Source organism: Typha latifolia, chromosome 5 (genome assembly GCF_019914945.1).
Source record: "Typha latifolia isolate L0001 chromosome 5, TyphaL0001v2, whole genome shotgun sequence".
Lineage (NCBI taxonomy): Eukaryota > Viridiplantae > Streptophyta > Magnoliopsida > Poales > Typhaceae > Typha > Typha latifolia.
In genome coordinates, this window is record NC_133090.1 from 2,307,091 (window position 1) to 2,334,490 (window position 27,400).

Consider the following 27,400-nt stretch of genomic DNA (forward strand, 5'->3'; position numbering starts at 1 on the left):
ATTAGGATTCAATAGAATCGCCTGCTGTGGTGCAACTGGTGTTTGTGTGACAGTAAATAGTTTGAAAACTATAGTAGGCCATGCTAATTTTGCCAAGTAGTAAACCGAAAACATAAAGAGGTTTAAGTTGGTATCTGATCCCAAATCAGGGAGTTTTTGATAGCCATTTTTGTACGAGTAGATTATTCTTCAATTATAATATTAAAAAAGCTATGTTTCAATCAATAAAGTGTTTGATGGCCGAACTTATCGTCATTTTATTTAAGATGAGAAAACATTAATATATTTTTCTTCTTCTTAGAGCTAACTCCAACCGGACTCTAAATTTAGAATTTGGAGTCCGGTTGAGCTCCAATGGGGCTCTAAAATTAGCTTTAAATTTGAAGTTAGGAATAGTGGGGCTCCAAATTTACGGCCCCACCATGAAAATGGAGCCCAGCTTCATTTATCATTTCAACTTTTTAAAAATACCAAAATTACTCAATAATTATTATATTCAATAATTTTAATTTTATCTGTATCCTTTATTAAATAATTTAGTTAGTTAAACTGAGTATATAATTAGTTTTACTAATTAATTTTTAATAAAAATAATATTATTAGAAAGGTCTCATCGAAACTTTAAAATGAGTCTAATATTAAATTATTTTTGAGTTAATTTAAATTTTAAATATTTTATTATTTATAAAAATAAGTCTAATAAATTATGTGTCCTAAAATATAATTACTCAAAATTATTCTCAATGTAAATATTAAAATTAAAATATATTAGATATGACTACGGAACCGGAACCGGTGGCTATGGAGATGACTTACCATAATATTAAATATCTATTGCTTTTATTATGTTTGGTTAATTTCTGCTTATTTTATGTAATGTAATTTTGATATTTTTAGTTAATAGCATGTAATGCTTATTTTGATATTTATTTTGTGTAATGTAATTTTGATGACTTTAATTAAAAAATTAGTAATTTAAAATTACTTCTAAAACTATTAAATATTAGTCTTATTTTAAAGATCTCAATGAGAGTTTTCTAACCATATATTTTTTTATTAAAAAATAATAATGCTAAGATGAATTATTAAATAATTTAAAATAGCTAATATAATAATATATATTATATTATTATTTTAATATATATGGAGCTCGGTGCTTTGGAGTGCACTGTGCTCTTGCTCCATTTTTGGCTCCATACTCCATATTTGAACTCTAAATATGGAGTCAGGGTTGAAGATGCTCTAAATATATATAATATTAATTTAATCCGTGTTATATATATATATATATAATGCTGATAAGATTAACATTTTATTTCATTAACTTAAATATATATAACCACCGTCTAAAAATATATTAATTCTTATATTAAGTTTGGTGGTTGCACAGCCAACGTGTAAACCCGTCATTGGCTAGACGGTCTGCCGACGTAGCATACCGCCACGTCGCACGAGTAGATGGATTCGGCGTCTTTGGCGGTCGAGTGACGTGTCCAATTTCCTCCTCTTCTTTTTTCTTTTTCTTTTTTGGGCCTTTTTAAATCCTCTTACGCACTCGTCTTATTAGCTCAAGTTTTGTATGCAATAAAGTATCGGCGGGCGGCTATTGGAAACGAATACTTTCTTAGTTTCTTTGGGCCCCCCCCAACTCTATATACTAATGGCCTCATTTTTCTATCATATCTTTATCGAAATTATTCGGCCATTATAAGAAAAATAATCACAAAGTTAGACCGACATCGATGCACGCTGTTTTCATTCTTGCGTCAGGGCTAGAGCCAGATAGTTTAATTAGGAGGCTAATATCTATAATCATCTAGATTACTTCTGAAATTATTATCTTGTATAGTTATTTAATAAAAAAATTTATTATTTGTAAAAAAAAAGAGAGAGGAGAAAACATGTCTAAATTTTGGTTAGTGTATAATAATAAATTATTATGATATTATATAGTTTTCTGTCGAAGAAGAAAGCTATAATTCTTTCTTCAGAATTGCAGAGAAGACCTTAGTTTAGTTTGATATATTTATAGAGAGGAAGTGAGAGATTATATACCCTTCCAAGAACCCTCTCTAAAATTAACCCAACAATTATTTTATTTTTGGGGATTGTACAGCACACTACTACATCTTGGCCTTTTTGTTAGGAAAAAAAAATACTTTTATTTGTGGTATTTTTGAAAATTAATTCATCTTTTTAGGTATATAAAGGCAATCTTCGCTATGGTACTAAACTTTGGTGAGATTCAAACTCAGAATCTCTTGCTCTAATATCATATTAAATTACTCTAAAACTTAAATCTATACAAAATGATAATTAAAAAAAAAGAGGGGTTAGTTTACAAATACACCGACCATTTCCTTATTGATACCCACAGCTATAAAAAGCCCCCCTCCCATTTCTTTCCTTCCACTCCGCTCACAATTCAAAAATCAAAACCTCTTTGGTTTTCTAAACAGAGGTCTTTTCAGAGAGAGAGAGAGAGAGAGAGAGAGAGAGATGGAATGGAAAGAGGAGGATGTGAGGGTTGGAGCAAATAGGTTCTCAGAGAGGCAGCCAATTGGGACAGCAGCCCAGAGCGAGGAGGAGAAGGACTACCATGAGGACCCCCCAGCTCCCCTGTTTGAGCCAGGGGAGCTAAGCTCCTGGTCCTTCTATAGGGCAGGGATTGCAGAGTTCATGGCCACCTTCCTCTTCCTCTACATCACCATCCTCACTGTCATGGGGGTCAGCAAATCCACCACCAAGTGCTCCACTGTGGGCATCCAAGGGATTGCCTGGGCCTTTGGTGGCATGATCTTTGCCTTGGTCTACTGCACTGCTGGCATCTCAGGTACAATTACAACTTACGCTTTTCCTTTAATCATTTAGTACAATTAATCTTTGTTTTTCCTTCTTGACAACGACAAAAATTGGTTCAGGTGGGCATATCAACCCTGCAGTGACCTTTGGGCTGTTCTTGGCAAGGAAGTTGTCCCTGACCAGGGGAGTGTTCTACATAGTGATGCAGTGCCTGGGAGCAATCTGTGGAGCTGGAGTTGTGAAGGGATTCCAGAAGGGCCTTTATGAGAGCAAAGGTGGAGGTGCCAATGCTGTGGCCCAAGGCTACACCAAGGGTTCTGGATTGGGTGCTGAGATTGTGGGCACCTTTGTCCTCGTCTACACTGTCTTCTCTGCCACTGATGCCAAGAGGAATGCTAGGGACTCTCATGTCCCTGTAAGTGCCTCTAGTTTTTCCTTCTTCTTTTTTAAATTTCAGAGGCTGGACAGTATGGCTAGCCTCTCCATTTAGATTCACAATTAGGGTAGATAGATAGTTAGATTGACCCTGTTAGATATAATCATTTGACATAAAAGCTTAAAGATAATAGATCACTTGTGCTAGTGTTGTTGAGCCTGTTTGAGACTTTTACTTGTTAGTAGACATAGAGGACTAACTAATGTAGAATTTATTTTTGAAACTTCTTTTATTTAAATCTTTGATTGGTTTAATCTAATAATGGTTGTGAAAAACCTGCAGATCCTTGCACCATTGCCTATTGGCTTTGCTGTCTTCCTTGTTCACTTGGCCACAATCCCCATCACAGGCACTGGCATCAACCCTGCCAGAAGCCTGGGTGCTGCCATAATCTACAACAAAGACCATGCTTGGCATGACCATGTAAGTGTCCAGTGGCTTACCTGTATTTCTCTTTTAAAAATTTCCTTATTTCCACTAGTATACATGCAAATAAAGGAGTTTATAAGTGTATACATATTAAAAAGAAATCTTCATCTTTTCCTTTTTGGAGAATTTTTTGCATAATTAACATTATAAACTTTAAAAAAATAATAATTACCACCGAAATCAAAGTTTAGTTATAATAGTAATTAGTTAGATTTAACTGATTGAATGATATTTCTGAAAGAGCTTAATAATTTCAGTGGTACTCATGATATTTTAAATAATATAATGACAATTATGATATTCTTAAAAGTTTTTAGCGACGATTATATAAAAATCATTTTTTTCTTTTCATTAAACAACATAGTAAAGCTTGTTTTAATTCCCTTCCTATTGCCAGTGGATCTTCTGGGTGGGACCATTCATTGGAGCTGCTCTTGCTGCCATGTACCACCAGATAGTCATCAGGGCTATCCCATTCAAGAGCAGGCCTTGATCCAAATCTTAGTCTTATTATGTTGTCATTTGCTATTATCCATCTTTGTATGTGTGGTCTTTTGGATTTCCCCCCAACTAAGTTTTATGTATATTCCAGTGCTATGGTTGTTCATCAAGCTTGTAGATTGAGAAATGCAACTTTATTAATAAAGTTCTCTCAGTAGCTTCTTCTATGGCTTGGTTCTTTTGTTCTCCTTGGCCTTTTATCTCCATCTTTGTATGCTAACAACTAATGCCCTATTATTAAGGTCAGTTGAGTACCTGAGGTGAAGGTGGTTGTCTGCTTCTGAAAACATTCTACTTTTTCCTCTGTTAAGCATTCAATTTAAAAAAAATAAATAATCAAGTACACTGAGTCTTCGTAAACTATCATTGTTTTTCACATAAATTTTTTAAACTATGACATTCTTTACCACACAGACCATTGAATTAAAGGATTTATGTGGATATAAAAAGAAGTTTGGAATGTATATATAAAAAACAGTAATAGCACACTACTCTATATAGTAATCCAATGGTCGTATTCTAATATTTGATAAATTTTTCATGAGCGTTATACGTGCATAATTTCTTTGTCGGGATTCTAAACAGTGTTAGTGTGGTCAATAAAATATATATATTATTTATAAGAAAATCAGCATTGTTTACTATCAAACTATATCAATCCTATATATTGCTAGTTTAAAAAGTGATTATGATTTTATTTTATTCTCCAGGGATATTTTCATGCAGTGAAAATTAATTTGTAATTTTAGTCTATTAAGATAGAGATAAGACTTGCCTTTATGTAAGTGGTATATATTAAAAAAGTTTAAGCCAGAAGATAGGATAAACATTATCATAATTTAATTTATTCTCTCCTTTCTTGCTACCCAAGTGCTTTTCATACCTTTTTGAAATTGGAGAACAACTTTAATATAATATTCTGAAATGAAATAAAAATAGTTATCATCTAGATCTAAATTACAAATCACCTCAATATAGTTATGCCTAAAATTAATTTTTTTTTATATCACTTTATCTTCCTATTAATTTTTTTTTCGCCAAAATAGACCTTAAAATAATATAATTGCCCATCTCTTTTTAAATAACCAAATATATTTTCTCAATTTTCTATTATCCCAGTATATATGACCACTCCTCAGATGTTAACTAGCATATCTCTACATTAAAAATATGGATAAAAATTCATAGCTACTCAAATAATAAAAGATACAGAATGATAAAATAATAAGAATAAAATTTTTAAAAGAGTTATTTGATTTTAAACAATTAATTGTGAGTTTTTTTAGAGTGCTTGCAATGCAATTATGCAACCTATCCCACCACTATCAAACATCAATCACATCGACTTGATGTTGATCTACACAACCAAACCTTATTTGTCTCACTTAATTCTTACCTAAAAATTATTTCCTCACAGTATCCATATCATTAAAAAAATATAAAATTTTATAAATTACGACCTATATTTCGTCTATTTTATAATTCACACTATTATAACCCGACTCCTAATTTTTTCTTATAATATTTATTTAACACCCCCCGTTAATTTAAACAGTATCAGCAAATAAATATTTCATTATAATATATAAAATAATTTATAAATATCTAAATTACTTATGACTTTTTAAGAGGAGGAGTAGAGAGGAGAAAAAAAAATAATAGTAAAAATATTTTAATAATTTAGTTAATATCAATTAGTGAAAATAACGTCAGTATATTAAATAAAAATGATCTAAAAAAAGAGTCGAATTATAAAATAGCCAAAGACGAAATATAAATTACAAAATAAAAAATATATATAAGACATGATTTATAAAATATTCTTAAAAAATATCTTTCACCTCCGGCTTCTCCTGCACCATATTTTGAAACACACCTATCTTAACCAACTCTTTGGCGTAAAGAGTTCATCCTCCTCTCCTACTCCTAAAACCAAACACCAAACCTTAAAAGGAGAAGATTAAAGTATGGGTTTTTAAATAATTTAATGGGTATGTGGCTGTCAATCTTAAAATTTTGAGTGACAGTTATATAACGACCCTACGATATATGACTATGAAGAGTTTTTTTTTTTTTTGAAAAAAAAAATATGATTCAAATCCTACTATTCTAGTATCTTATAAACTTCGAACTCTTTTTTTATTTCAAAATGCATGAAAAGATATCGAAGAACTCTTTTTTTTAATTTTTTTTAATGAAATTTAGTATGTTTACAAGATGTTACGTTAAAGTTGGATGCTAAAAAAGACACTAAGTACAATCATATCTCCTATCCCAACTTTTTTATAGTTTTAATAATTATGTGTTAGAGTTTTAATATCATCCTTAATAAAACTGATTTAAAGATTTTTTCATTTCGTATATTTTAATTTTATGATAATTTATGCATTTATTTTTAATATCTCTAACTGCATTTTAGTTTTCTTAACGATCAGTTACCATATAAATAATTTTACTTAATTATAGAGGTAAAATAATCTTAATATTCTTCAGCAATTTTTTAAAAATTAATATAAAATGAGAAATATTATAGGTATATAGATATTTTATTTATAAAAGTAATAGATTATTCTCTATTATGTCACCAACTCACCTGCCGCTAGTTATCTCAGAGTGATTTAGATTTTAGAAACATTAAAAGGGTAAAATAGTAGGGTTAAATGATAAATATCATTTAAAAGGATGTAAATAATAATAAAAATGAAATGTAGGATGTGAATAATAATAAAATTATCTTCTGTATTCATTATCCGTTATTCCGTTCCTTTCTTCAATCCCACTTTTTAGGGTTTCTTCTTCCCCCTTTCTTGAGAGCGACCAAGGAATCGAGCTCGATAGCTTCAAACTTTATATTCCGATGAATTCCTAGGCTTTTTCTTCTTCTTCTTCTTCCTCTTCTTCTTCTTCCGATCAAGAGATTGCCGCCGGCAATGGAGGATTTCCGGCACAAGGACGCCGATCTCGAGTTCCGGCGCGGCCTCGAGGAACTATTCCGCGGCCACCTCGATGGCTGCATGAGCGCCGCCTTCTCCTCCTCTTGCAGCGGGGACGACGAGGAGGAGGAGGAGAACGCTTCCGACCTCCTCGCACGACGGCGCCGGAGATCGGACCTCGAGGGCGACGACCTTGCCGAGTCCTCCGCGGCCGCGCGCCGCCAGTCCCGGATCATTGGCCGCTGGGTTGCACGCCAGGCGGAGGAGATGATCACTTCCATGGAGCAACGCACCCGAGAGTCCGAACTCATGGCGCTTGCGGGGCTCCACACTGTTTCCACGCTCGATTCCTCGTTTCTTCACGAACCGCGGAGATCGCCGTCGGCGGCGGTGGAGCGGCCGGTGGCGGCTAGGTCGTCGTCAATCCTCCAGTTATGGAGGGAGCGGGTCGCTGCTTCCGTGGCCAGTGAGAGCCAGTACCGTGGATACAACCAATGGGATAACAGTGTCAGCAGAGAGGAGTCTCCGGAGATTGGCGATGGCGGCGAGAGGGAGAGGGAGAGGGAAAGAGTGCGGCGCATAGTTCGCGGCTGGATGATGGAGAATGCGGTGGCGGACGCAGCATCTAGGGTTTTGACGAGGGAAGAGAGCCCGCGGGTCGAGTGGCTTGGTGAGATTGAGAGGGAGAGAGTGAGGTTGGTGAGAGAGTGGGTGCAGATGACGAGCCAGCCAAGAGATGCCCGTACAACGGATGGTGTGGTCACGGATCATGTAGATGGCTTGCCGGAGCACACGAGGATGGATTTGCCGAGGGTTCGTGGACGGCAGGCTATGCTTGATGTGATAACTAGAATGGGGAGGGAGAGGGAGGGGGAGCTTCAGAGCTTGTCAGAGCATCGAGCTGTTTCTGGATTTGGTCATCGGAATCGCATCCAGGTGAGACTCTGATCTTGCTGAGTATACTTTGTGTTTATATTAGTATAGATTGTGAAATTTCTGAGACACAAGATATTTTGATGCTATTTATTAGCTTACCATGCTTAAATAGTTTGAGTCTTGTGTAGTGTGACTTGTACCTCATTAGAAATGATATCTCAGGTACTACTTAGAGGTAGATTCTTGAGAAATGGGAGATCATCTGAAGAGGAGAGGCCAACATCAGTGGCAGAAAGAGAATTGGGTCAGCTAAGGCAACAACACCATGTCTCTGGTTTGAGGTATGCATTCACTATATATATGTTTGGTGACACTCTGTAAGTTTTTGTTTTACTCCTTCCCTACTTCACTAAAGACTATTGCCCATAGTTCTTTAGGCTTAAATAATTTTCTTTCAGTATATAACAATTTTGATTGTCCAGTGATTGGTTAACCATTCTCTTCTTACGTGCATTGCCAAAGTGAAATATAGCTCTCGTTCAAGTAACCATGTTCTCAATAATTTATATACTGTAAAAGCAATCTATTTTAAAATGCCATGCAAATAATCATCTCTGTTAGAAGGCAGTGCAACCACACTTTGATTGTGCCTACTAATTCCTATTCGCTTTTGGGCTATTAGCCATAAGATACACCCCTGAACCAACTGCCCAGAGCTGTGCTGGTTGCATGGTTGGCTTGGATTTTTACTCTATTTTCATGTAAATTTGTAGGTGAGTGTAAATTATTTGTCCAATAAGATTGTGCAAACAACTAGGGCATGTCTAGAATTTACTATACATCAGCTGAAGATAAGACATACATATAAAGGCTGCTGGTCTATCTGTTACAACTTTCCTCTTCAAAATTATGGTAGCTTCATATTTTGAACTATCCACATCTTCACACCTCAGCATGTTTTTATGAACTAATGAACTATACACCCGACACCAATTTATGTGTGATTCACTTGTTCATGCATCCTTGTCCTCCCTTTGCTTTGTTATGAGCTTCATTGAAGTATGTTTGTGTCTTTTAGAAGAAAGTAGATTGAGTTACAGTAGTTAAAATGATCAGTAAGGTTTATGGTTTTCTCCAATTATGAGATTTCTTGATATTCTTCATTTTTATTCTACAGTCAGGAGTAGTTCGATATCATGCTTACTATTTCTTGTGACTGGAGAATTATTTTTTCAGATTAGAGAATGGTGTTTCTGGTCTACCCAGTAATCAATCTGATGCTTTAGCTGCTCAAAACATCGACCTCTCTAGAAATGATCAATCTCAAACGAGCCCTGTAGTGTCATCCTCCACTGCGTTCCAGGAAATAATCCAATCTCGTAGTGAAAGTGCAGACATGCAAGAGGTAGGGATAAATGATGCTGTAGAAGCTGAGATGGCAGTTAGGAGAGGAAATGTAGACATGCATGAGCCTCTAACTCAAGTGGAGCGTTGGCAGGAAGAAGATGCAGAACATGAGAGAAGAGACTGGCAACAATCTTCTGATGGTGGAATGGGTCAGTGGCATGAAGTGACTGGAGGGGAATCTGATGGGAACTGGCAGGAGAACGCAGAGCAAGAGTGGATCCATGAAACACCAGAAGATGTAGGAGAAGATGGTCATCTCCCAGAAGTACATGAGGAGTGGCATGATGATGAGTTTCACAATACTGATGAAAATTGGCAGGATAACAATTTAGATCCTCCAAACGGTGAACAGTTCAGTCCTAGAAGCATCAACACGTTTATGCCACCGGACGATGACAATGTGTATAGCATGGAACTTAGGGAACTCCTAAGCCGGTAGTCACTGCCCATTGACAAGAAAATTATTTTGCTAATAATTTTATTGCTATTTACTGTGTTTATAACCTTTTCTTTGTTTGTTTTTTTCTTTCTTGCAGGAGAAGTGTTTCTAATCTTCTTCATAGTGGTTTTCGTCAAAGTTTAGACCAATTAATACGATCTTATGTTCAACGGCAAGGTCATGTGCCCATAAATTGGGATCTGGAAAGCACCTTGCCTACCCCAAATTTACCTGAGGAAAATCAAGGCTTGCAAAGAGATGATGAAAACCAGGACCTTCAGGATTCCATTGTCAGACCTCGTCTTGTGATTCCACCCCCACCTCTTCCACCTCGGCAACCACTATGGCACTCACAATTTCATCATAATAACTGGTCCAGACGGAGCATGCGTCGTTCAGAAATTGTGCGTCATCTGCCCTTATCCCTGGTTCTGCTATGTGTAACCATTGTCATCTAAAGTAGAAGTTATGGATTTGTAAGCATTTTGTCCAGTGAAGCTGAAGCTGCTGAAACCTATCTAACATGCCATATACACTGATCCATACTATTGGTATACGAACTTAATAGAATGTTGTACCGCTGCAGGAATGGGATGCTATCAATGATCTGAGGTCAGATATGAATAAACTTCAGCAAGGGATGAGTCATGTACAGAGAACATTGGAAGCTTGCATGGATATGCAACTAGAATTGCAGCGGTCAATTAGACAGGAAGTTTCTGCAGCCTTGAATCGATTTGCAGGAGAACAAGGTAAGCGTAATTTCACACATGCATAGATCATCCACATCTTTTTTACTAGAAGCATAAGGCTTGTTAACTGAAAAGAACAAAATTGTGTGTACCTTTGCCATGTTGCTTAATCTTATCTTTGTGAGAACATCAACAATTTTTCATTCCATAGTTGAATGGCCTTGCTCAGGGTGAAAGAAAATGGAAAGATAAGCATATTTTCCTTTTCTCTCTATTTGTCATGTACACCAATTAGTAGTAGTTGCACCTATGTATTTTAAGTGTAGTTTTTAAGACTATATCTTTATGTACAAGTTGTATTTTCAGAGATTCTATGTAATTTTAGAGCCATTGCATTTAGTTAGGGGTGGCAATTTTTGACCGGACTCGATAACCCGATACACCCAAAAGGTTTAAACATTTTTAATATAATTGGGTTCAGATTGTAAATGGTTTTGACCCATCAAGCTCAATTAAAAAACGAGTCATATATGTGTTTATTAACTAAACTCATTTGACCCATTTAAGTTTAACTTGTTTATGACCCGCTGATCCACACAATAATTTATTTATGACATGGTAATCTGATTATGACTTGAATAACTTGTTTATCACTTGAGTAACCTGAATAAACCTATTTTTAACCTGACTAAACCTGTGGGTAACCTAAATAATTTATATAAACACAAATAATTTGTGTAACCCGGTAACCCATTTATAACATGTGTAACCTACTTAATAAATGGATCGTGTTCATGTTGGCTTGAATTTGATCTAACCTAACTCGACTCGATCTGATTGCCACCTCTACATCCAGTCTTGTCCCAGTGTCACCACCAATGGAAAATGTTCTTTGTATTGCATGTCCTAGTGCAAAATTAAAGTTGTACTAACATCATGTAGCTCGCTCAGGTAACATACACCATCAGTTTTTAGTTTGGAATTTTCTTTTATCAGTTTTCTTCCTCTTCTATATGCTATTGCTTTTATCTTTTACCCTTTTTGTGGGCGGGTTGCTTCTTAATAAGCACTCTTTCTGGAAGAATTAGAAGCCCAGAAGAGCTGTGGCAGGTTGTTTCATGACTGTACCACTGGTTTTGACATTCATTCAAGGCTGTCAGATGCAAAGTGATGCTCCTCCCCCCCACCCCCCCACCCAAGGAGGAGTTAATCCTAAGCCTTGTAGAATAGGGTATTTTTCTGCTGTGGTTCAAGGCAGGCATTTGATTTTTGCAGTACATCAACATTTTTTTTCTTTATGATCATGCTAATAGTTGATAATGTATGGTTGCTAGTCTTTTAGGCATTTCCTTTGCCAGTCATCTCATCCTCTTCTAAGACTAACAAGATTGACGTTCCAGGGATTAACGAGAGTTTATCCGAGGATGGAACAAAATGGAGTCAAGTGAGGAAAGGGATCTGTTGTGTATGCTGTGATGCTCAAATTGATTCCCTTTTGTACAGGTAGTATGCCTACTATTCCATATGTACAGTAAGGATAAAAACACTTTCTTTTGTCATACTATTGACGTTATAGTTTTCGAGAGTTATAGCTTTATACTAACTGAGCTGTTCATTTTTGCCTAATCAGATGTGGGCACATGTGCACTTGTTCAAAATGTGCTAATGAATTGGTCCGAGGTGGAGGGAAGTGCCCGCTGTGCCGTGCACCAATTGTCGAGGTGGTCCGGGCTTATTCCATGATGTAAATTTCACACACACACACACACACACACATGAAAAAAAGAATAGAAAAGGAAAGAAAAGTAAAAAAAATAAAATAGAAGATATTATATAAAAGGGTATAAGTTGCTGCTGCGTGTGAAGTTTTATCCGTGGCTGCTAGTTTCTTTTAGTATTTCTTTTCTGTATATATATGTCTATGTTTATCTTCCCTATGTTATTGATTTTTTTTCGAACATTAATATGTTCCAGAGTGGAATGGCAAATGTCATATATTTTGTTGTTTGCTTGTTGATGGTACTCATTTTTGTTGTTTGCTTCTAGATGGTCCTCACTTCACCTGAGTAAAGAAACGGTTATAAACTCTTTCGTTATACATATATGCAGATGGCATGTTAAAATCTACCGTTGCTTGTACAGTGTCCTTATATAGTTTTGTAGATATTTTAAATGTAGTAATATCATCCATTTGGGTGCCAAATCGGTAGTAAAACACTTTTTTTTTAAACGAACAGTAGTAAACTTATCAAGACAACTAAATTCCTTATAAAAAAAGAGAATTGGATCATGTGGTTCGTGTACTTGTAACTTAAAATTTTAACCTATTGTGAAATTGAGCCAAATCGTAGAGGTAAAATGTGATTAACTCAAAAGATATTAAAATTGTTTCTACTTGTATTTCTTGTCATCTGCTATAACTCCTCTTTTCGATTTTTTCTCGTCTTTTGGCCACAAATTCTATTGAGCTCCAATCAACATTAACGGGCTCTAGTTTATTTTTTATAGTTATTATTTAGTTGACATATTGTGAAAGGGTGTGACAACTGACCACGCTATTCTGATACGATTAAAAGATAGATAAGATTCCATTCCATTGCATGGCTATACACGTGTCAACCCTACTCTCTCTCTCTCTCTCTCAAAAGCTGAACGTACGCCGCACGCACACCACCCTCTCCGTCTCCGTCTCCCTTTCCTCCACCACCCTCCACCTACAGCTATCGCTTCTCCCCACTCTCACCACTTTCCTCTCTCTTCCCTCTCCCTCCTCTCTGAGCTCTCTCCGAACATCCAGACCCGAACCCGTTACCATATCGGAGCAGCGGCAAACGGGGCACGACCCCTTCGCCAGCAGCCACGCATCGATGCACTGTAGGTGGAACACGTGCCCGCACCTCGGTATCACCTTCACCCTCTCCTTCTCCTCGAACTCGCTCAAGCACACCACGCAACTCCCCCCGCCGTCACCTCCCTTCCCTCCTCCCACGTAGGAGAGCACCGGGAGCGACCGGACGGCCGATGGGTCGAGCCCGTACACCGGTGCAAAGGCGTGCATCCTCGGTATTCGCACCTGCGGTTGAGTGGGTGAAGGCGGAGGATGACGGGGTGGGCGGCCGCGGAAGCCGGAGAGGAGGCGGCGGGCGTAGACGGAGAAGAAGGCGAGGAAGAAGAGGGCGAGGAGGAGGACGAAGGCGGTCATGAACATCGAGGAGGGGTTGAATCGGACCGACTCGGCCGGGTCGTAGGGCCGTGGCGGGGGAGTCATGGGGGAACTATCTAGGAGGAGCCTCATTGGGGTTACTGTTAGTAGGGTGCATGCGAAGGTCTCGAATCGAGTAGTAGCAGCAGTAGAAGATAAGGGGGAGTGAGCTAAAGCCTAAATATGCATGTGATGTAGTAGCCGACTTGCCCCCACTTATTTAGTAGGCAAAATATGTGGGTCCCATTTCAGATGTTTGTCTTTTATTTGGAAAGCGGTGGTTATTTCTTGGAATGGAGGCAAAGGGCGGAGAAGAAGAAGGTGATGTACGTATATTTTAATATTGTCGCTGCGCTCGTGGACACCGAACTAATAATTATAAGAACCAATTTCTCAAGCATTTTAGTACCATTTTTGCCCTTCTCCCTCTTGATTTCCCCTGTTCTATCCCCCAGAATCGAAAACCCCTTCGGCTCACCTCCAAGAATCGAATCCCTCGCGAACCCTAACCCTACTTGGGATCTCGCGAAGCGGGTCAGTAGATTTCCAATTCGTCTTCCGTTTATTTTCCACACCATTTCTTTTTTGAATTTTACCTCTTTGTTGGATATTCATAGTGGTTTCTTCGGGTTCATGAAAGGGGTTACTTCTGTGGAATTAATCTTTGGTTCTTCTTGTTGGATTCTGTTTCTTTGTATCTTATTCTGATAAGTCATCGGTTTCTTGGATCTGTGATTTTTTTGTTCCATTTATTTGTTGATCATTTCTTATCCTGTCCTTTGTCGTTGCAAAGAGAATAGTTATGTGATTCCCTTAGTGGTATGTTATGATTAATGGAAAGAAATTTTATGAAGCTAATGGCATTTCGTAGAAATTTTTCTTTCTTGGTTGTGACTTTGTTGCTACTTCTACTTCGTCGCAGGCTCTCTACGATGGTGTTAGATCAGAAAGGTAGAGTGTCCACAATCGATTGAAGATCCTGCAAATTATCCTTCGTACTCTTTCTTTAAGAACTATAATCTGCTCTCTTGAATCTTGATAGCTATTATCTTTACCGAGTCGATTGACAATCTTAATTTTACAGATACAACTAGAATTTAACTCCACTATAGCTACTTTTTATTTTTTGTCTTTCCTTAATCCTTATAAGGAAACCACCAGATGGATTAGTAAGTTTTTTTTAGTTTTCAGTTACTCAGGTCATGATTGGCTACATATAAAATTTTGTAAAACTAAACAAAGGAAAGTGAGAGGTCTTCCATTTCTTTGTTGAACTCCTTGTAAACTTCTGGAAAGTATTTTTTCATATCTACAAGCTGTTTCGGGTCCATGCGAAGTTGTGAACAGAAGAAAACATTCTAAAAGATTCTGATTGAAATTTCATTTTCCAATGATTTTTTTGTGGAAAAAATAAATCTAAAATTCCCAAATTTTGGAAGGGTATATTTTGTGATTCTGCTTATGTGTGGATTCAAACTACACAAGAACATTGTGAAAACTATCTTTCTAGAGAACGAAGTACCATATATATCACATGGAACTAGAGACACTCTTAATTTTATGACTTTCAGTTGTCACCTTTACAAGTTCTGATATGCATATACTGTCAGAAGAGTGCTGTCTTGTTACATCTGAAAGACACTTTTTATTTGCCAACAAAATTTGAATTAGCCTACGGATGTCAAGGTTTGGTCATGTTGAAGATATTTAATTAGAAGTGACTAAAACTTTGTTTATCCCCTAAAAAGATGTGTAAATATTTCTTCTAATCTTGTGTTCACTCTTAATTTTATGACTTTCAGCTGTCACATTTACAAGTTCTGATATGCATATACTGTCAGAAGAGTGCTGTCTTGTTACATCTGAAAGACACTTTTTATTTGCCAACAAAATTTGAATTAGCCTACGGATGTCAAGGTTTGGTCATGTTGAAGATATTTAATTAGAAGTGACTAAAACTTTGTTTATCCCCTAAAAAGATGTGTAAATATTTCTTCTAATCTTGTGTTCATTTTCTTTTTAAATGGAACTTTATTTGCATTAAGCAAGTCTGAACTTTGTTACTGGATTCTGAAACATGAAGTAGGGTATGTTAATTCTCATGCTGTTAGATCTGTATCACTGCCTGCGGTTCATATCCATTTAGTCTTGTACTTGTTACTGCTCCTACTATTTTACTTATTTTTATAGGTCTGAGTAGGTAGCAAAAATGTGCCCTAGAATGCCCTTGCTACCCTGTTCTAAAAGTCAACTCTGTGTTGGAACGAAATACTATATGCCTTTATTTTCATGATGTCCAATAAATGTAACATCTTTCCCTTAGAATAAGAATTTGTTGAAGATCTGAGAAACATTTAACTGAGTTCAAAGTTCCGTTAGAATTCTCAAAATCTAGTAATTTATGCTGATGTTTTTGGCATGTCAGGTGAATAAATTTTGAACTCTTTGTTCCTTTTTTAATCTTAAAACTTTAGAAAGCAACACGTTTGTTCTTTTGCTGTTGCTAATAACTTCTCTTTTCTTGTAGCACTATGCAAACGTGCATCGAAGCTAGAATTCACGGAGTCAAAAAAGATTTTGCTTGATTCTTTATCTCTTTCAACTCTTAATGGGTTACTTATTGATGTTTATGACATTCTGCGTCCTCGGCCACTTGACTATGAGCAGAGGATAAACCTACTCCGTGTTTTTAATATTATGGCCACTGACATCTTTGGTAATATACATATTTCTTACTAACATGAATCTTTTGCTTGGGGATGTTTTGGTCTCGTTCTTTTGATTTAAAAATAAATGATAAAGAGTTTTATGACTCAATATGGTATCGGCTGCATTATTCAACATCTGTTTACCCTTTCAGGACAATTAAATTTCTATTCACTGTGTATCATTTTTCCCTATAGAATTTTACCTCATGTTCTTCCAGAGTTTATTTGTATAATTCGGAATAAATAAAAGATGCTAGAGGCTTCCAGTGAGGTCTATTATCTGTGTTAACCTCAAGGGACCTCCAGAAATTTTTTAGGATCACTTTTTCTAAGTAATGTTTTTTGCGACCTACAAGATTTCAAATCAAACAACAGACCTATTTCTATTATAATCACATTCCATGCCATCACAAGGTGCTTCTGGATGGACGAATTACTAGATACAATTTCCACAACTGCAATATATAAGTTGTATGTTTGGTCATATCTGGACATGCTGGATTTATCTTGTATGGATGTTTAAATCTAAACTCTGCACTTAAAACAATGAATATGTATTATATGCTTATCTTATAACACCGCCTTTCAATATTTTTAGCCTCCAATACCAGGTTAGAATAGATTGAAATAGTTACCATGTTTGTGATGTAGGATTAGAATGTTGAGAGCTCTGCATTAGATTGTTCTTGTCATAACATATCGGGAAGGGGCAGTCCTTGTTGTTGTGGTAGTTGTTGATGCAATACTGAGCTGTTTCATTTTCCAGATGTTATCGGATCATTATGTATGAATTGTTGCTGAAATACTGGTGTATAGAGATGGCTGCAGTAATTCGATGTTAAGCTTATTGCCCAAATGTAAAAACACATAGACACCCGCAACTATGTTCATAGAAATAGACTATACAGCAGTTCAACTATAAGCTGATTGTTTAAAAAATTTCCATTTCAGGGTGGTCCACTACTGTAAAACACACATGTAAGGAACATGCATACACACCAAACAAGCCTCACCTTTTGAACTTGCCCAATTTAATTTTTTGAAAGTTTGATCTTTGTAAAGAGCTACTAGGATGCACCATTTTGCATTTGTTGTAGATGATGAAACTTCTTGCTAATAGTATGACCAATTGTTCTAGGGAAGGAACTCATTGAATTCCTGGTCTCCCAGATATTATCCTTCAAAAGCAGCTCTTTTTTGTTCAGCTTTTTTCACCAAGCATCTATACAAGTCCTTGTATACAGTTGTCTTGATATATCATTTGACATTTTAATTTTCTTTCTGTATATTTAATTCTCCCATAATAGTCATATGATTCTCCGTGACTTCTTTATGTTTCACTTTGTGAGTGCTAATGTAAATTTTATAGTTTGCTTGTTTTGCATTTTCATTCAGGTGATAAAGATGGTTTCCCCATGGTGGAGGCTTTTGGGTCTTTCGCAATGGACTTATTCACTGCTAGAAGTGATTTGGACCTGTCTGTTAACTTTGATAGCAACACTAGTACTGAGTTTCCTCGTGATAAGAAGATTTCGGTTCTTAGGAAGTTTGCCAGAGTTTTGTATAATCATGAAAGTAATGTCTTAATTTGATGAATTTTTGTACTCATTTTTTAAAACATGGGTTTGATAACAGTAAGCCTAGAGAAAGGAATGTGGTGCTTTATGTTCTATATTTTATAGCTACTTATTATCTTAAATATCATTATGAGCTTTTCTTGTGACCTCGTTGTCACCTCTTGCTCTAATATGTGTAGTGTAAACAATGTATATAATTTACTTTCTATAATTTCTTCTATAATTTCTTCCTTTTTTTTCTCTTCTGATAAAATTGGAGCAATAAAAACTTTAGGAATACAATTTTTAACAACTAAGTTTCATGATCTGATCTAGAGGAATGTTTAGAAATACTTTTGTCAGATAAATGACACTGGAGTGTGTAAAATTTTTAGAGCATGTAGTAAGATTGGAAATTCTTGTAAAACTGCATGATGCTAACTTGGAGAAAAAAATTCATTTTGACTTCTTGTATAACATGTAGATGGCTAAACACCACTTAGGAATCTACTGATTATTTATTCTTAAACAATATTTTCGCTGGTTTGGTTTCCACACAATCTGCAACACTTCTATATGATAAATTTTCATAAATCACACTTTGTTCAAACTCATTTGTTTTATTATTAAACATCGTTATTATTCTGCTTCCATGTCCTGTGTGCATCTTATTCATTCTCTGGTTGCAGGGAGAGGAAAAGTATCTGGAGTCTTACCCATCATGAGAGCTAGAGTGCCAGTTCTGAAAGTCATAGATTGTGGCACCGGAATTGAGTGTGATATCTCAGTAGAAAACAAGGATGGCATCACAAGATCCATGGTTCTCACTCTCGTTTCATCAATTGATGAAAGATTTCGGATACTAAGTTATCTGGTAATATTTGTATATTCCTTTTGACTTCATCTTAATTTCATTTTTTTTCAATATGCTGTATCTGCAACTTCATGTTGTCTTTCTTTCCTTATCTTTTTTAGCAAATTAGCTTCCTGTTCTTATTTTGTTTATGCATATATCAGAACTCATTAGACGAATATTGTGATAACTTAGAATAAGTTGACTTAATCTAGTAAATTCCATCTTTTATTTTCCAGATGAAGTGCTGGGCGAGGGCACATAACATTAACAGCTCAAAAGATCGTACCATGAGCTCTATATCCATAATAACCTTAGTTGCTTTTCATTTGCAGGTACAAGAATTTCTTTTTTACTGTTTTTTTAATGAATAGCTCAACCATTTTCTTCATTAGATATGTCGATCTTGTAAGAAGATTCTAAACCAAAAATTAGTTGATTTGCCATGATACTTTAGAAGGATGAAGTGTAGCTAGGGTCATTCTCCTTTACTAGACTAATAGCTGCACAGAAAGTTCATAACATTTCATAGATTCTAGAAACAAGTGCTTACATTTTCATGGTGCGCATGCTTTCTTTACCAATTTGAACTTAGTGTGACTAGGAGGTTCCATTTGGTCCTTTTAAGAATGGATATTTACAGTAGTCAAGTAGTATGTTTAGAAGGGGATACTTTAAGCTGACTGTGGCAATTAAAATATCTTTCTTTGACTCTTTGGAAGTGTTATATTCTATTTTATACATTATCATAGTATTGATAAATGTAAAGTAAAGGAAAATAAATAGAAAAATTAAAGAGTTGTATCTCTTGCCTCTTTAACTTTGGAAGAACTAAAACCTCAAGAAAGCGCAAATATAAGGAGTGGTTCAATTGACGATGTTCATCTGTCAAAATTATTTAATCTAGTGTAAAGTTCTGTCAAAATTATTTAAACTAGTGTAAAGTTTTGATCAGGTAGATTCACTATATGTCACTAGGTGTTAAGTGTTGCTGTAACTTCTCAGTTGCTTGATATAATATCTACTTTGTCTAGTTTTCTGATGATGTGTAAATTTATTTCCACTTCTATTTTTATGCAGCACAGACCCGGAATCCTCCAATACTTCCTCCATTTTCTGTCTTGTTGAGAGGTAATTAGTCGTGAAGATAAAGAAGGATATCTGGCAGAAAGGATCTTCTAGTATTCTAAAAAGATCTTTTCTTGTACAATCAATATTATAATATTCGGATATAGATCCTTTGAAGAATTCTCATTTGCCATATAAATACTTTCACCTTTTATTTTGGCAAATGAATTCATAATAAGATGAAATAATTCAGTTGTTAAAGACGATCATTAGAGGCCCATTTACTCCATCTCTTTTGTGTAGTCAAAGAATGAATTTGAAAAGTTCCTAGTTTGGTTGATATAATATTAATTGAATAAAAACATGTTAGAATTGCTTCTTTTCTAGCATTTCTTCTTATGGACTGTGAGAACGTTGTTCATTATACAAACATTCAGTCTTGAAAATGTAGGAGTCATTTATTGGTTTCGGAAGATTTGCCCATTTCTGCTGATTCTGCTTCTGAATTATCACTGTGCTTCATAAGTTTATTGTGAATGTTTCATCGTAGGTAACTTGTAATGCAGTTATCATCTGTTCTTTTCTTTCTTTTTTCAGATCATAATTAAGAATTGGGATAATCAGTTTCATACCTTATGTTAATCCTCTTGTTTGAAGCAACATTCTTCCATAAAGATTCTGGTTAATCTCTTCTTCTAGATTTGCTTCAAAGGACCAGAACTATTTCATATGTGATGTTTCTATTGAAATAGATAAGTTCTTCAATATTGCAATTCATGAATCATGATGTTCGACTGTAAATTAGACCCAAGCCAAGACCATTTCTAATGAGCCAGAAATCTTAACAAAATATTAGCAGTTGGTTCACTTTACAGAGCAGTTTGAGCATGTTGTACAGGGAGAACAATGCTAGCAATTTTCTTTGATCCCTTCAATAATAAACTCAAGATGCAGGGCAATCTAACAGTTGGGTTTGGGATGGTGTTGTTCTATTAGAAGTTGCTGCTGAGAAGCAAGATAGTGAGATTTTTAGGAGTTCTCTATTTGTCGCAAGTTGTGCCATGGAATAGTGTGATTGTTATAGTTAAAAACTAGGCATATGCATTTGGTTGAAAAATAGTTTGATTATTCTGTAAATGGTCAGCAAATTGGAGACAGTTTGATGTTGTATTGTTATATCTAACGACAATTAGATCTCTGTGAGGTTAGAGAGATAGATTTTAAAAGAATTGAAGCATTAGGATAAGATTACCTTGAGAACTTTGTAAGTTCTCAAATGGTAAAAATAGAATATTAGTTAATAGGAACTTTTTTATAAAAATTAGTATCTTTCATTTTTCTTTGAGAGTTAAGAGGTCAGAAACTCCGATATTTTGGCAAGGACATATAAAGAGTTATCCCATAGGCAGATAACCCTTGACAGAAGCAATCTATTAACTGTAACTTGTAAAGGTATTTGTTGTACAGATAGAATAATGATTGATTATACATTTTGAGTAATTGGTCATTGCGCTTCTTTTAAACACCAGTTAATTGAGGAACATATTACATTTTTTGTGATTTTTGTCTAATATCATGATTAATGAGTAACAAAGGAATGCTGTTATTTGTTGACAATGATGTGGTTATTAAATATATATGTATATTCTATGAGTTGTTTTATGGTTCTATGAGAATGTCATTCATGATCTTTAACGAGAACTTTTGTAGTTTTATCAATTTATACACCTTATATGGCATATATATGCTACAGTAGTATTACTTGTTCGAGCCACTATTTGCATCTTTAGTATATTGCTAGCTTATGTACAATTGTTACATTTGTGGATTATGGAAAGATAAAGTCTTCTTTGCTCACTGTATGAGTTTTTCTTTGTTATGTCTTTAGCCACATCTTTATTTTCTGTCAATATTCTTCTTGACTTATTGGCTGAGATTATTTTGGATAATTTGTTGAAATTTTTTTCTTTCTTTTGTAGATGGATCAGATGCCTCAAGTATCCAGAACAATATTCTAAGATACAGAGGCTTTGGTAGAGGAAATCAAGAGTCTGTAGCTGGATTATTTGTGGCTTTAATGAACAAAGTGAGTTTCTCTTTCTCGTGTTCCTGTAAACTTTTCCATCTAGAATTTAGTTAAGGCAAAGCTTCATGTTGACATCATTAATGAAATTTGTCCAATCGAAATTGTTGAATTAACAGAATGTTTTTAAAAGTGTCTTGACACTGATTTTTAACTGATATACAAATAGATTTAGTCGAGGAAGATGAATATCTTTGAACTTCAGAAATTTGTTGGAACTTAAGGAAACAACATTTTGGTTGACTGCTCTCTTGTTAGCTAAATTAGGGCTTATACATAAAGTGTTCAATAGGCATTTCAATAACAATTCTTTGAACAAGATAAAAGTTTTACTATCCAAACTGATTGTTTGGCTATAAGTTCGTCATTGTCCAAATCTAGTTATCCACTCTCTCTCTCTCTCCCCCTCCCCCTCTCTCTCCCCCTCCCCCTCCCCCTCCCCCTCCCCCTCCCTCCCCCTCCCTCTCCCTCCCTCTCCCTCTCCCGCTCCCTCTCCCAAAGCACCAATGTATTAAAAGGTGGTTGCAAGTGGTGGACAATCACCCCACGGCAAAGTACTTAGGTGAAAGACAGGTGCCAAGGCGTCTAGCATATTTAACGTATTAAAAATAAAACATAATCATGTATAGTATATAATATATACTATAATATATAATATATACTAATAGAATATGTGTAAAAATTTATATAGTACATTACACCAATATACTAAATATCGTGATCACACTTTACAAATCAACCATATAATCATGGTTCTCAAAATTGGCCGGCCCGATCCTGACCTAAAACCAAGCTAGTGACTGGTTTCGGTCCGGGATCGACTAGTTTTCGTCATATTGGTTGAAACTAATTTTTTAAAGATTTAGATCAAATCTAAAATTAATCTGACTTAAGAAATATTAGTAACTAATATCTCTTGCATTTTTTTCAAGTTTTCATCCTATCTCTGACACACTCTCCTTCCACCCCTCCCACTTCACCAAACTCATCCGGTGAGCCCCTCCGGTTATTCCGCACTTTGATGAACTCGGTTGAGTATTTTTCCTCATTTCACTTATCTTTCTCACTCACTGTTTAACTCTCATTTTCTATTGCTGCAGAACACCAGTGAAGAGCTCTATCTCTCTCCATCTCACTTCTATAACAGTAATTTACGAGCATATAAATTTACCAAATTCAGCTCAAAATTCATCATGGTTTTGAGTGAGTTTTTTCTATAGTTTTTAGTCTTCATATGTGAGTACTTTTTATTTTCTTATTTTTCTATTAATTTTTTTAAATTTAAAAAAAATTCATACATTTTTAATTAATATTAAAATTTTATGTAATTAGTAAATAGTCAAGTTCTATATGGCCAGGAGATAAAATCGATACAGTTGATATGACCAACATGTATCGTTTTTTCTAGCAGCCGATTTTGATTCTGATGCCGAGTCTTGGAACCTTACGTACTTCACATTATGACAAATAACATGATCAAAATTACCATAACTATAATAACAAGTTCACACCGTAACAAATAGCATGATCAAAATTATTATAACCATTATAACAAGTTCACAACTATAACAAATAATATGATCAAAGGTTCGAAATTATGACAATCATAAAAGTTCACAACTATAACAAATAACATGATCAAGACTATCAAGTTCACAATGATAACAACTTAAATGTCCTCTTCTAATCTTCTTCATAGTCTTGGAAAAGAACTTTGTTTAATAATAAAATATCATCGGAATCTTCATCAAGCTCTAGCTCAACACCATCGTCATTATCTGATTTTTTATCCAATTGGATTAATTGCTCATTTAGAGAAATAGGAATGTTACTAGTAGTAACTTGAATAGATCTAGTGCTCCTCCTTAATGCCAAATGTTCTTTAGCTCCTAATGCTTTTATCACTGTCTCCTAACTCCCAAGTCAATTTTTCACCTCGGAAGACCTCTTGCTCTAGAGGCTCATTATTCAACCAATCCTTTGATTATTTCTTTCTTTTGAACCTACACAATCCTTCGCTTTTTCTATTTTTCAACCCTTCATTCTCACATCAAATTGTACATAAATTAGATCATTCAACTTCTTCACTTTCAATCTAATTTTCTTTTTTAGATTAATTTAGAAATTTCAAGTAGAGGACACCGATTTTATATACACTCCACTAATGAGCAAATAATTATAAAAATTAGAAAGTAACTAACTTAGTAACATACAAAAGAGTAAAAGAATGTGGATTTGAATTATTATGTTGGTTGAATTCATCATTATTAACTTTTCTCTTGTTAATCTTGTTAATGGTCTCCCGAAATTTTACTGACCCTTTGTATTCATCTCCACATTTGAAATGCGGATTTGAATGGATGGATATGAGTAAAAATTCTCAACACAATTAATAATACCATCTATTACTTTAAATCACTCTTCATTTCATGATCTCTGTAGAATTAGCAAATTTTTCAGACAGTGAAAGAAAACAAAATTTTCAGAATTCAAGACGGTGAAAGAAAACAAAATTGGGGTCGCCAGGCAATTCACTAACTAATTGGCAATCTGCATCTCACAACTGGTTAGCAATTAATTTCTCTAACATAATAGATTAACAATAATTAGCAAACTTTTCAAGACAGTAAAAGAAAAAAATTGGGGCAATTGGCCAATTCGCAAACTAGCTAACTAAGGAAATTCACAAACTACATTTTGCAAACTAATTTTAAATTCCATTAGCATACTGCTTAACATATTAACAGTAATTAGCAAAGTAATTAGAAAAAAATTTAGGACACTGAAAGAAAACTAATTCGAAGCAGGGAAGCATGCTTGCCATCAAGAGTGGAAGGGAAGGAGAGAGCAGGGAAGCATGCTTGTCGGTCTATTGTAGCAGGGAAATTAGAGAACATGTACTACTGTAGCAGGGAAGAAATAAAAGAAAGAGAGCCGAGAGTGAAGAGAAGATGAAAGAGAAGACTTACTATCACTTGCCCCCATGAGTGAAAGAGAGGAGAAGAAAGAGAAAGTTATCGTCGCTTGCTATTGCCGCTTGAGAGAGGAGGATCAAGAGAGGAAGAGGAGAGATCGGGTTAGGGGCTTAGGGCTCGGATCGATTGTGAGAGAGATGAGAGAGATGAGTGATTTTTTTTTTCAAAAAAAAGTGGTTAGTTATTCATTGGCATCCATTATTCGGCCCATTAGCCCAACCAGCTGCCACACCTAAGCAGGTCGCTTGGGCCGCCAAGCAACAAGGTGGCTGCAGAACACAGTTGTGGCCCGCCCACCTATAGTAGGCCGTAAACCATCCTTGTGGGGTGGCCGGTGTGTCAACTCACCATAGCGACTGCCTGAGCGCCTTTTAAAATGCTTCAAGAACCAATGGCTATAATTTGGATAGAAGTCCATGTTAAAACTTTTTGAAAAGCATCAACACTTCTCTAACCATTAGTTATTCCTTGGGATCATAAAAAACAAATCCCTATTTGGAGAAAGATACGTACTCAACTTTTTTCAAATTGCATGAGATTTTTTGGATCTTGGGATGAACTCACTGGATAGAATCTCTTCGTTTAAAGTCTTTAACATAAAGTTTGTTCTCTAACCTCTCTCTATATGTATAGAGTATATAACAGAGGTTGAGGTTCTGAAGAAAGAAAACGATAATTTTGTTTCTTATTGTCCTGTAGCGTACATCATCTTTTTGAATGTCACACGTGATGCTTTACCATCTCAGAATAATATCTATGGATGGGAATAAAACCTTTCTCACTCAATATATATATATATATATATATATATATATATATAGATTTACAAGTTTGTCAAGAGTCCTGTCAAATACATGCTTAGAGCTGCTTCAATGCCTTTCTTATGCACTTTGGGATGAATTCACATGGGTAGCACAGGTAATTTTCTCAATTTGGTCATAGGCTCTGTGAGCTATTGCTATGCATGACAAGTACTGCAAGCATTATATAACCCGCATTGTATAACTGAGTTCTTCTGCACTCTCTGCAGCTGTCATCAGTTGAAAGTTTATGGCAGCTTGGGCTCTGTGCAAGTACTTTTGAAGCATCATGGATCTCTAAGACGTGGGATTCAGGGGTCGGCAATATGAGCGTAATTTATCTTCCTATTATCAAAATTTTGACAATTTATTGGTAGTAGATGAATTTTTAGATTGGTCAACATATTTTCTTCTTTTTTTGTCCAGGTTGAAGATTTCTTGGATCGATCTCAGAATTTTGCAAGATCTATTGGGAAAATTGAGATGCAGAAGATTTGCAAATGCATCCGTGTATCTCTTGATCATTTGTCATGTTTCATGATCGGTCAAATTGAAGCGTCCACTCTCAGAGTCAATTTGTTTGGATCCCTTCATATGGATGTTCGGGCAAATCAACTTAAGCATGAAAGCCTGGAGCATAAGAGGAGATATCCCATCCACCCTTCTAATGCTCCTATTGATCGATCTGCAACAAAAAAAGCAAGGCATACTGAGCGTGCCGGCAATCAATGCCATGCTTGTTTTGAGACTTTGGAACCTTTATCCACTCCGAATGTGCTACCTCTCCCTCTTCTTCCATTCCAACCTGGAAATGTGGTGTACCCTCCAAGGCCCCAATTTGTCTCCCCCGAATCAAGTTATCAATTTATGTACTATCCACAACCTATAGTTCCTTCTGCTTACCCAGGTTCTTCAATACAGCACTCTCAGTTTCCACCACCTCCTCAGTTAGTTCACAGATTGCAATATCAACCTCCGCCTAATCCATTTCACTTCTATCATGGATATCAACATGTATCTCATCGTTCCTAGATTGTTGGCGGACGAGATGTTAGAAGCAGCATTCATGTGTTCTAGTAGGCTTCTGGACCAGAGATTCCCATGACTAATTACATTTCACTTCATTTGACGTGCTTATTATCCATCCTTCTGCATGATGACCATTCCACTATCACATGTAAGGAAAGTGATGTTCGGATTGGAAAAGAGATCAGCAAACTTTTGTGCACAATCTAATTGCCCTGGCAATTATGCTTTTTGCTCCATGTATATTATTTGATGCAACTGTCTTATTCTTTAGGTGTAACTAACTAGTTATGAATGTTGCTTCCATGGTGTATGTCATCTAATTCATTCTCCCTTATCTTTTGCGAGTTTAGAGTACCAGTTAAATATTGGTTACATAGTTACAAAATGCATCATGCACGTGGTGTTCTTTCTCTTTGCCATTTGTGAAATATTGAGTTATTACGTGTAGAAGAAGTGCCATGTTTTTTTGGGATGGTACCTCATCCGATTAAACTTAATTATATGAAAGCATCGATGATTCTTATTTGTCTTCTGGGAGAGTTAAATCCTTAGTATTGCATTCATCAATGTATTGTAGTGCCTTCTTCTTTTTTTTTCTTTTTTTTCCTTTT

The 27,400-nt window shown here is 35.6% G+C and overlaps 2 protein-coding genes across 2 annotated transcripts; both read left to right on the forward strand.

Moving 5' to 3' along the window:
- Positions 1-2,414: 2,414 nt before the first annotated feature.
- Positions 2,415-4,335, forward strand: LOC140789528 (aquaporin PIP1-1-like). The gene is made up of 4 exons (XM_073139256.1): positions 2,415-2,833; positions 2,922-3,217; positions 3,521-3,661; positions 4,065-4,335. Exons 1-4 carry the CDS (start codon positions 2,500-2,502, stop codon positions 4,158-4,160), a joined length of 867 nt encoding a protein of 288 aa, XP_072995357.1. The 5' UTR covers positions 2,415-2,499; the 3' UTR covers positions 4,161-4,335.
- Positions 4,336-6,923: 2,588 nt separating this feature from the next.
- LOC140788421 (uncharacterized) lies at positions 6,924-27,123 on the forward strand. Its single transcript, XM_073137669.1, has 19 exons — positions 6,924-8,037; positions 8,200-8,318; positions 9,214-9,819; positions 9,921-10,227; positions 10,410-10,575; positions 11,916-12,018; positions 12,146-12,262; positions 13,993-14,043; positions 14,173-14,251; positions 14,335-14,411; positions 14,640-14,668; positions 16,245-16,433; positions 17,821-18,000; positions 18,671-18,855; positions 19,074-19,169; positions 19,920-19,965; positions 21,882-21,988; positions 25,991-26,092; positions 26,187-27,123. The coding sequence occupies exons 1-19, from the start codon at positions 7,099-7,101 to the stop codon at positions 26,790-26,792; spliced, it is 4,104 nt and encodes a 1,367-aa protein (XP_072993770.1). The 5' UTR covers positions 6,924-7,098; the 3' UTR covers positions 26,793-27,123.
- The last annotated feature ends 277 nt before the right edge of the window (positions 27,124-27,400 follow it).

Excerpts from the sequence above, each read along its gene's own strand:
- LOC140789528 (XM_073139256.1), top strand. The coding sequence starts at position 2,500 with ATGGAATGGAAAGAGGAGGATGTGAGGGTTGGAGCAAATAGGTTCTCA. Across the intron at positions 2,834-2,921 it reads CTGCACTGCTGGCATCTCAG|GTGGGCATATCAACCCTGCA; the intron begins GTACAATTACAA and ends AAATTGGTTCAG. Across the intron at positions 3,662-4,064 it reads ACCATGCTTGGCATGACCAT|TGGATCTTCTGGGTGGGACC; the intron begins GTAAGTGTCCAG and ends TCCTATTGCCAG.
- LOC140788421 (XM_073137669.1), top strand. The coding sequence starts at position 7,099 with ATGGAGGATTTCCGGCACAAGGACGCCGATCTCGAGTTCCGGCGCGGC. Across the intron at positions 19,170-19,919 it reads TAGTTGCTTTTCATTTGCAG|ACCCGGAATCCTCCAATACT; the intron begins GTACAAGAATTT and ends TATGCAGCACAG. Across the intron at positions 21,989-25,990 it reads TTGTGGCTTTAATGAACAAA|CTGTCATCAGTTGAAAGTTT; the intron begins GTGAGTTTCTCT and ends CACTCTCTGCAG.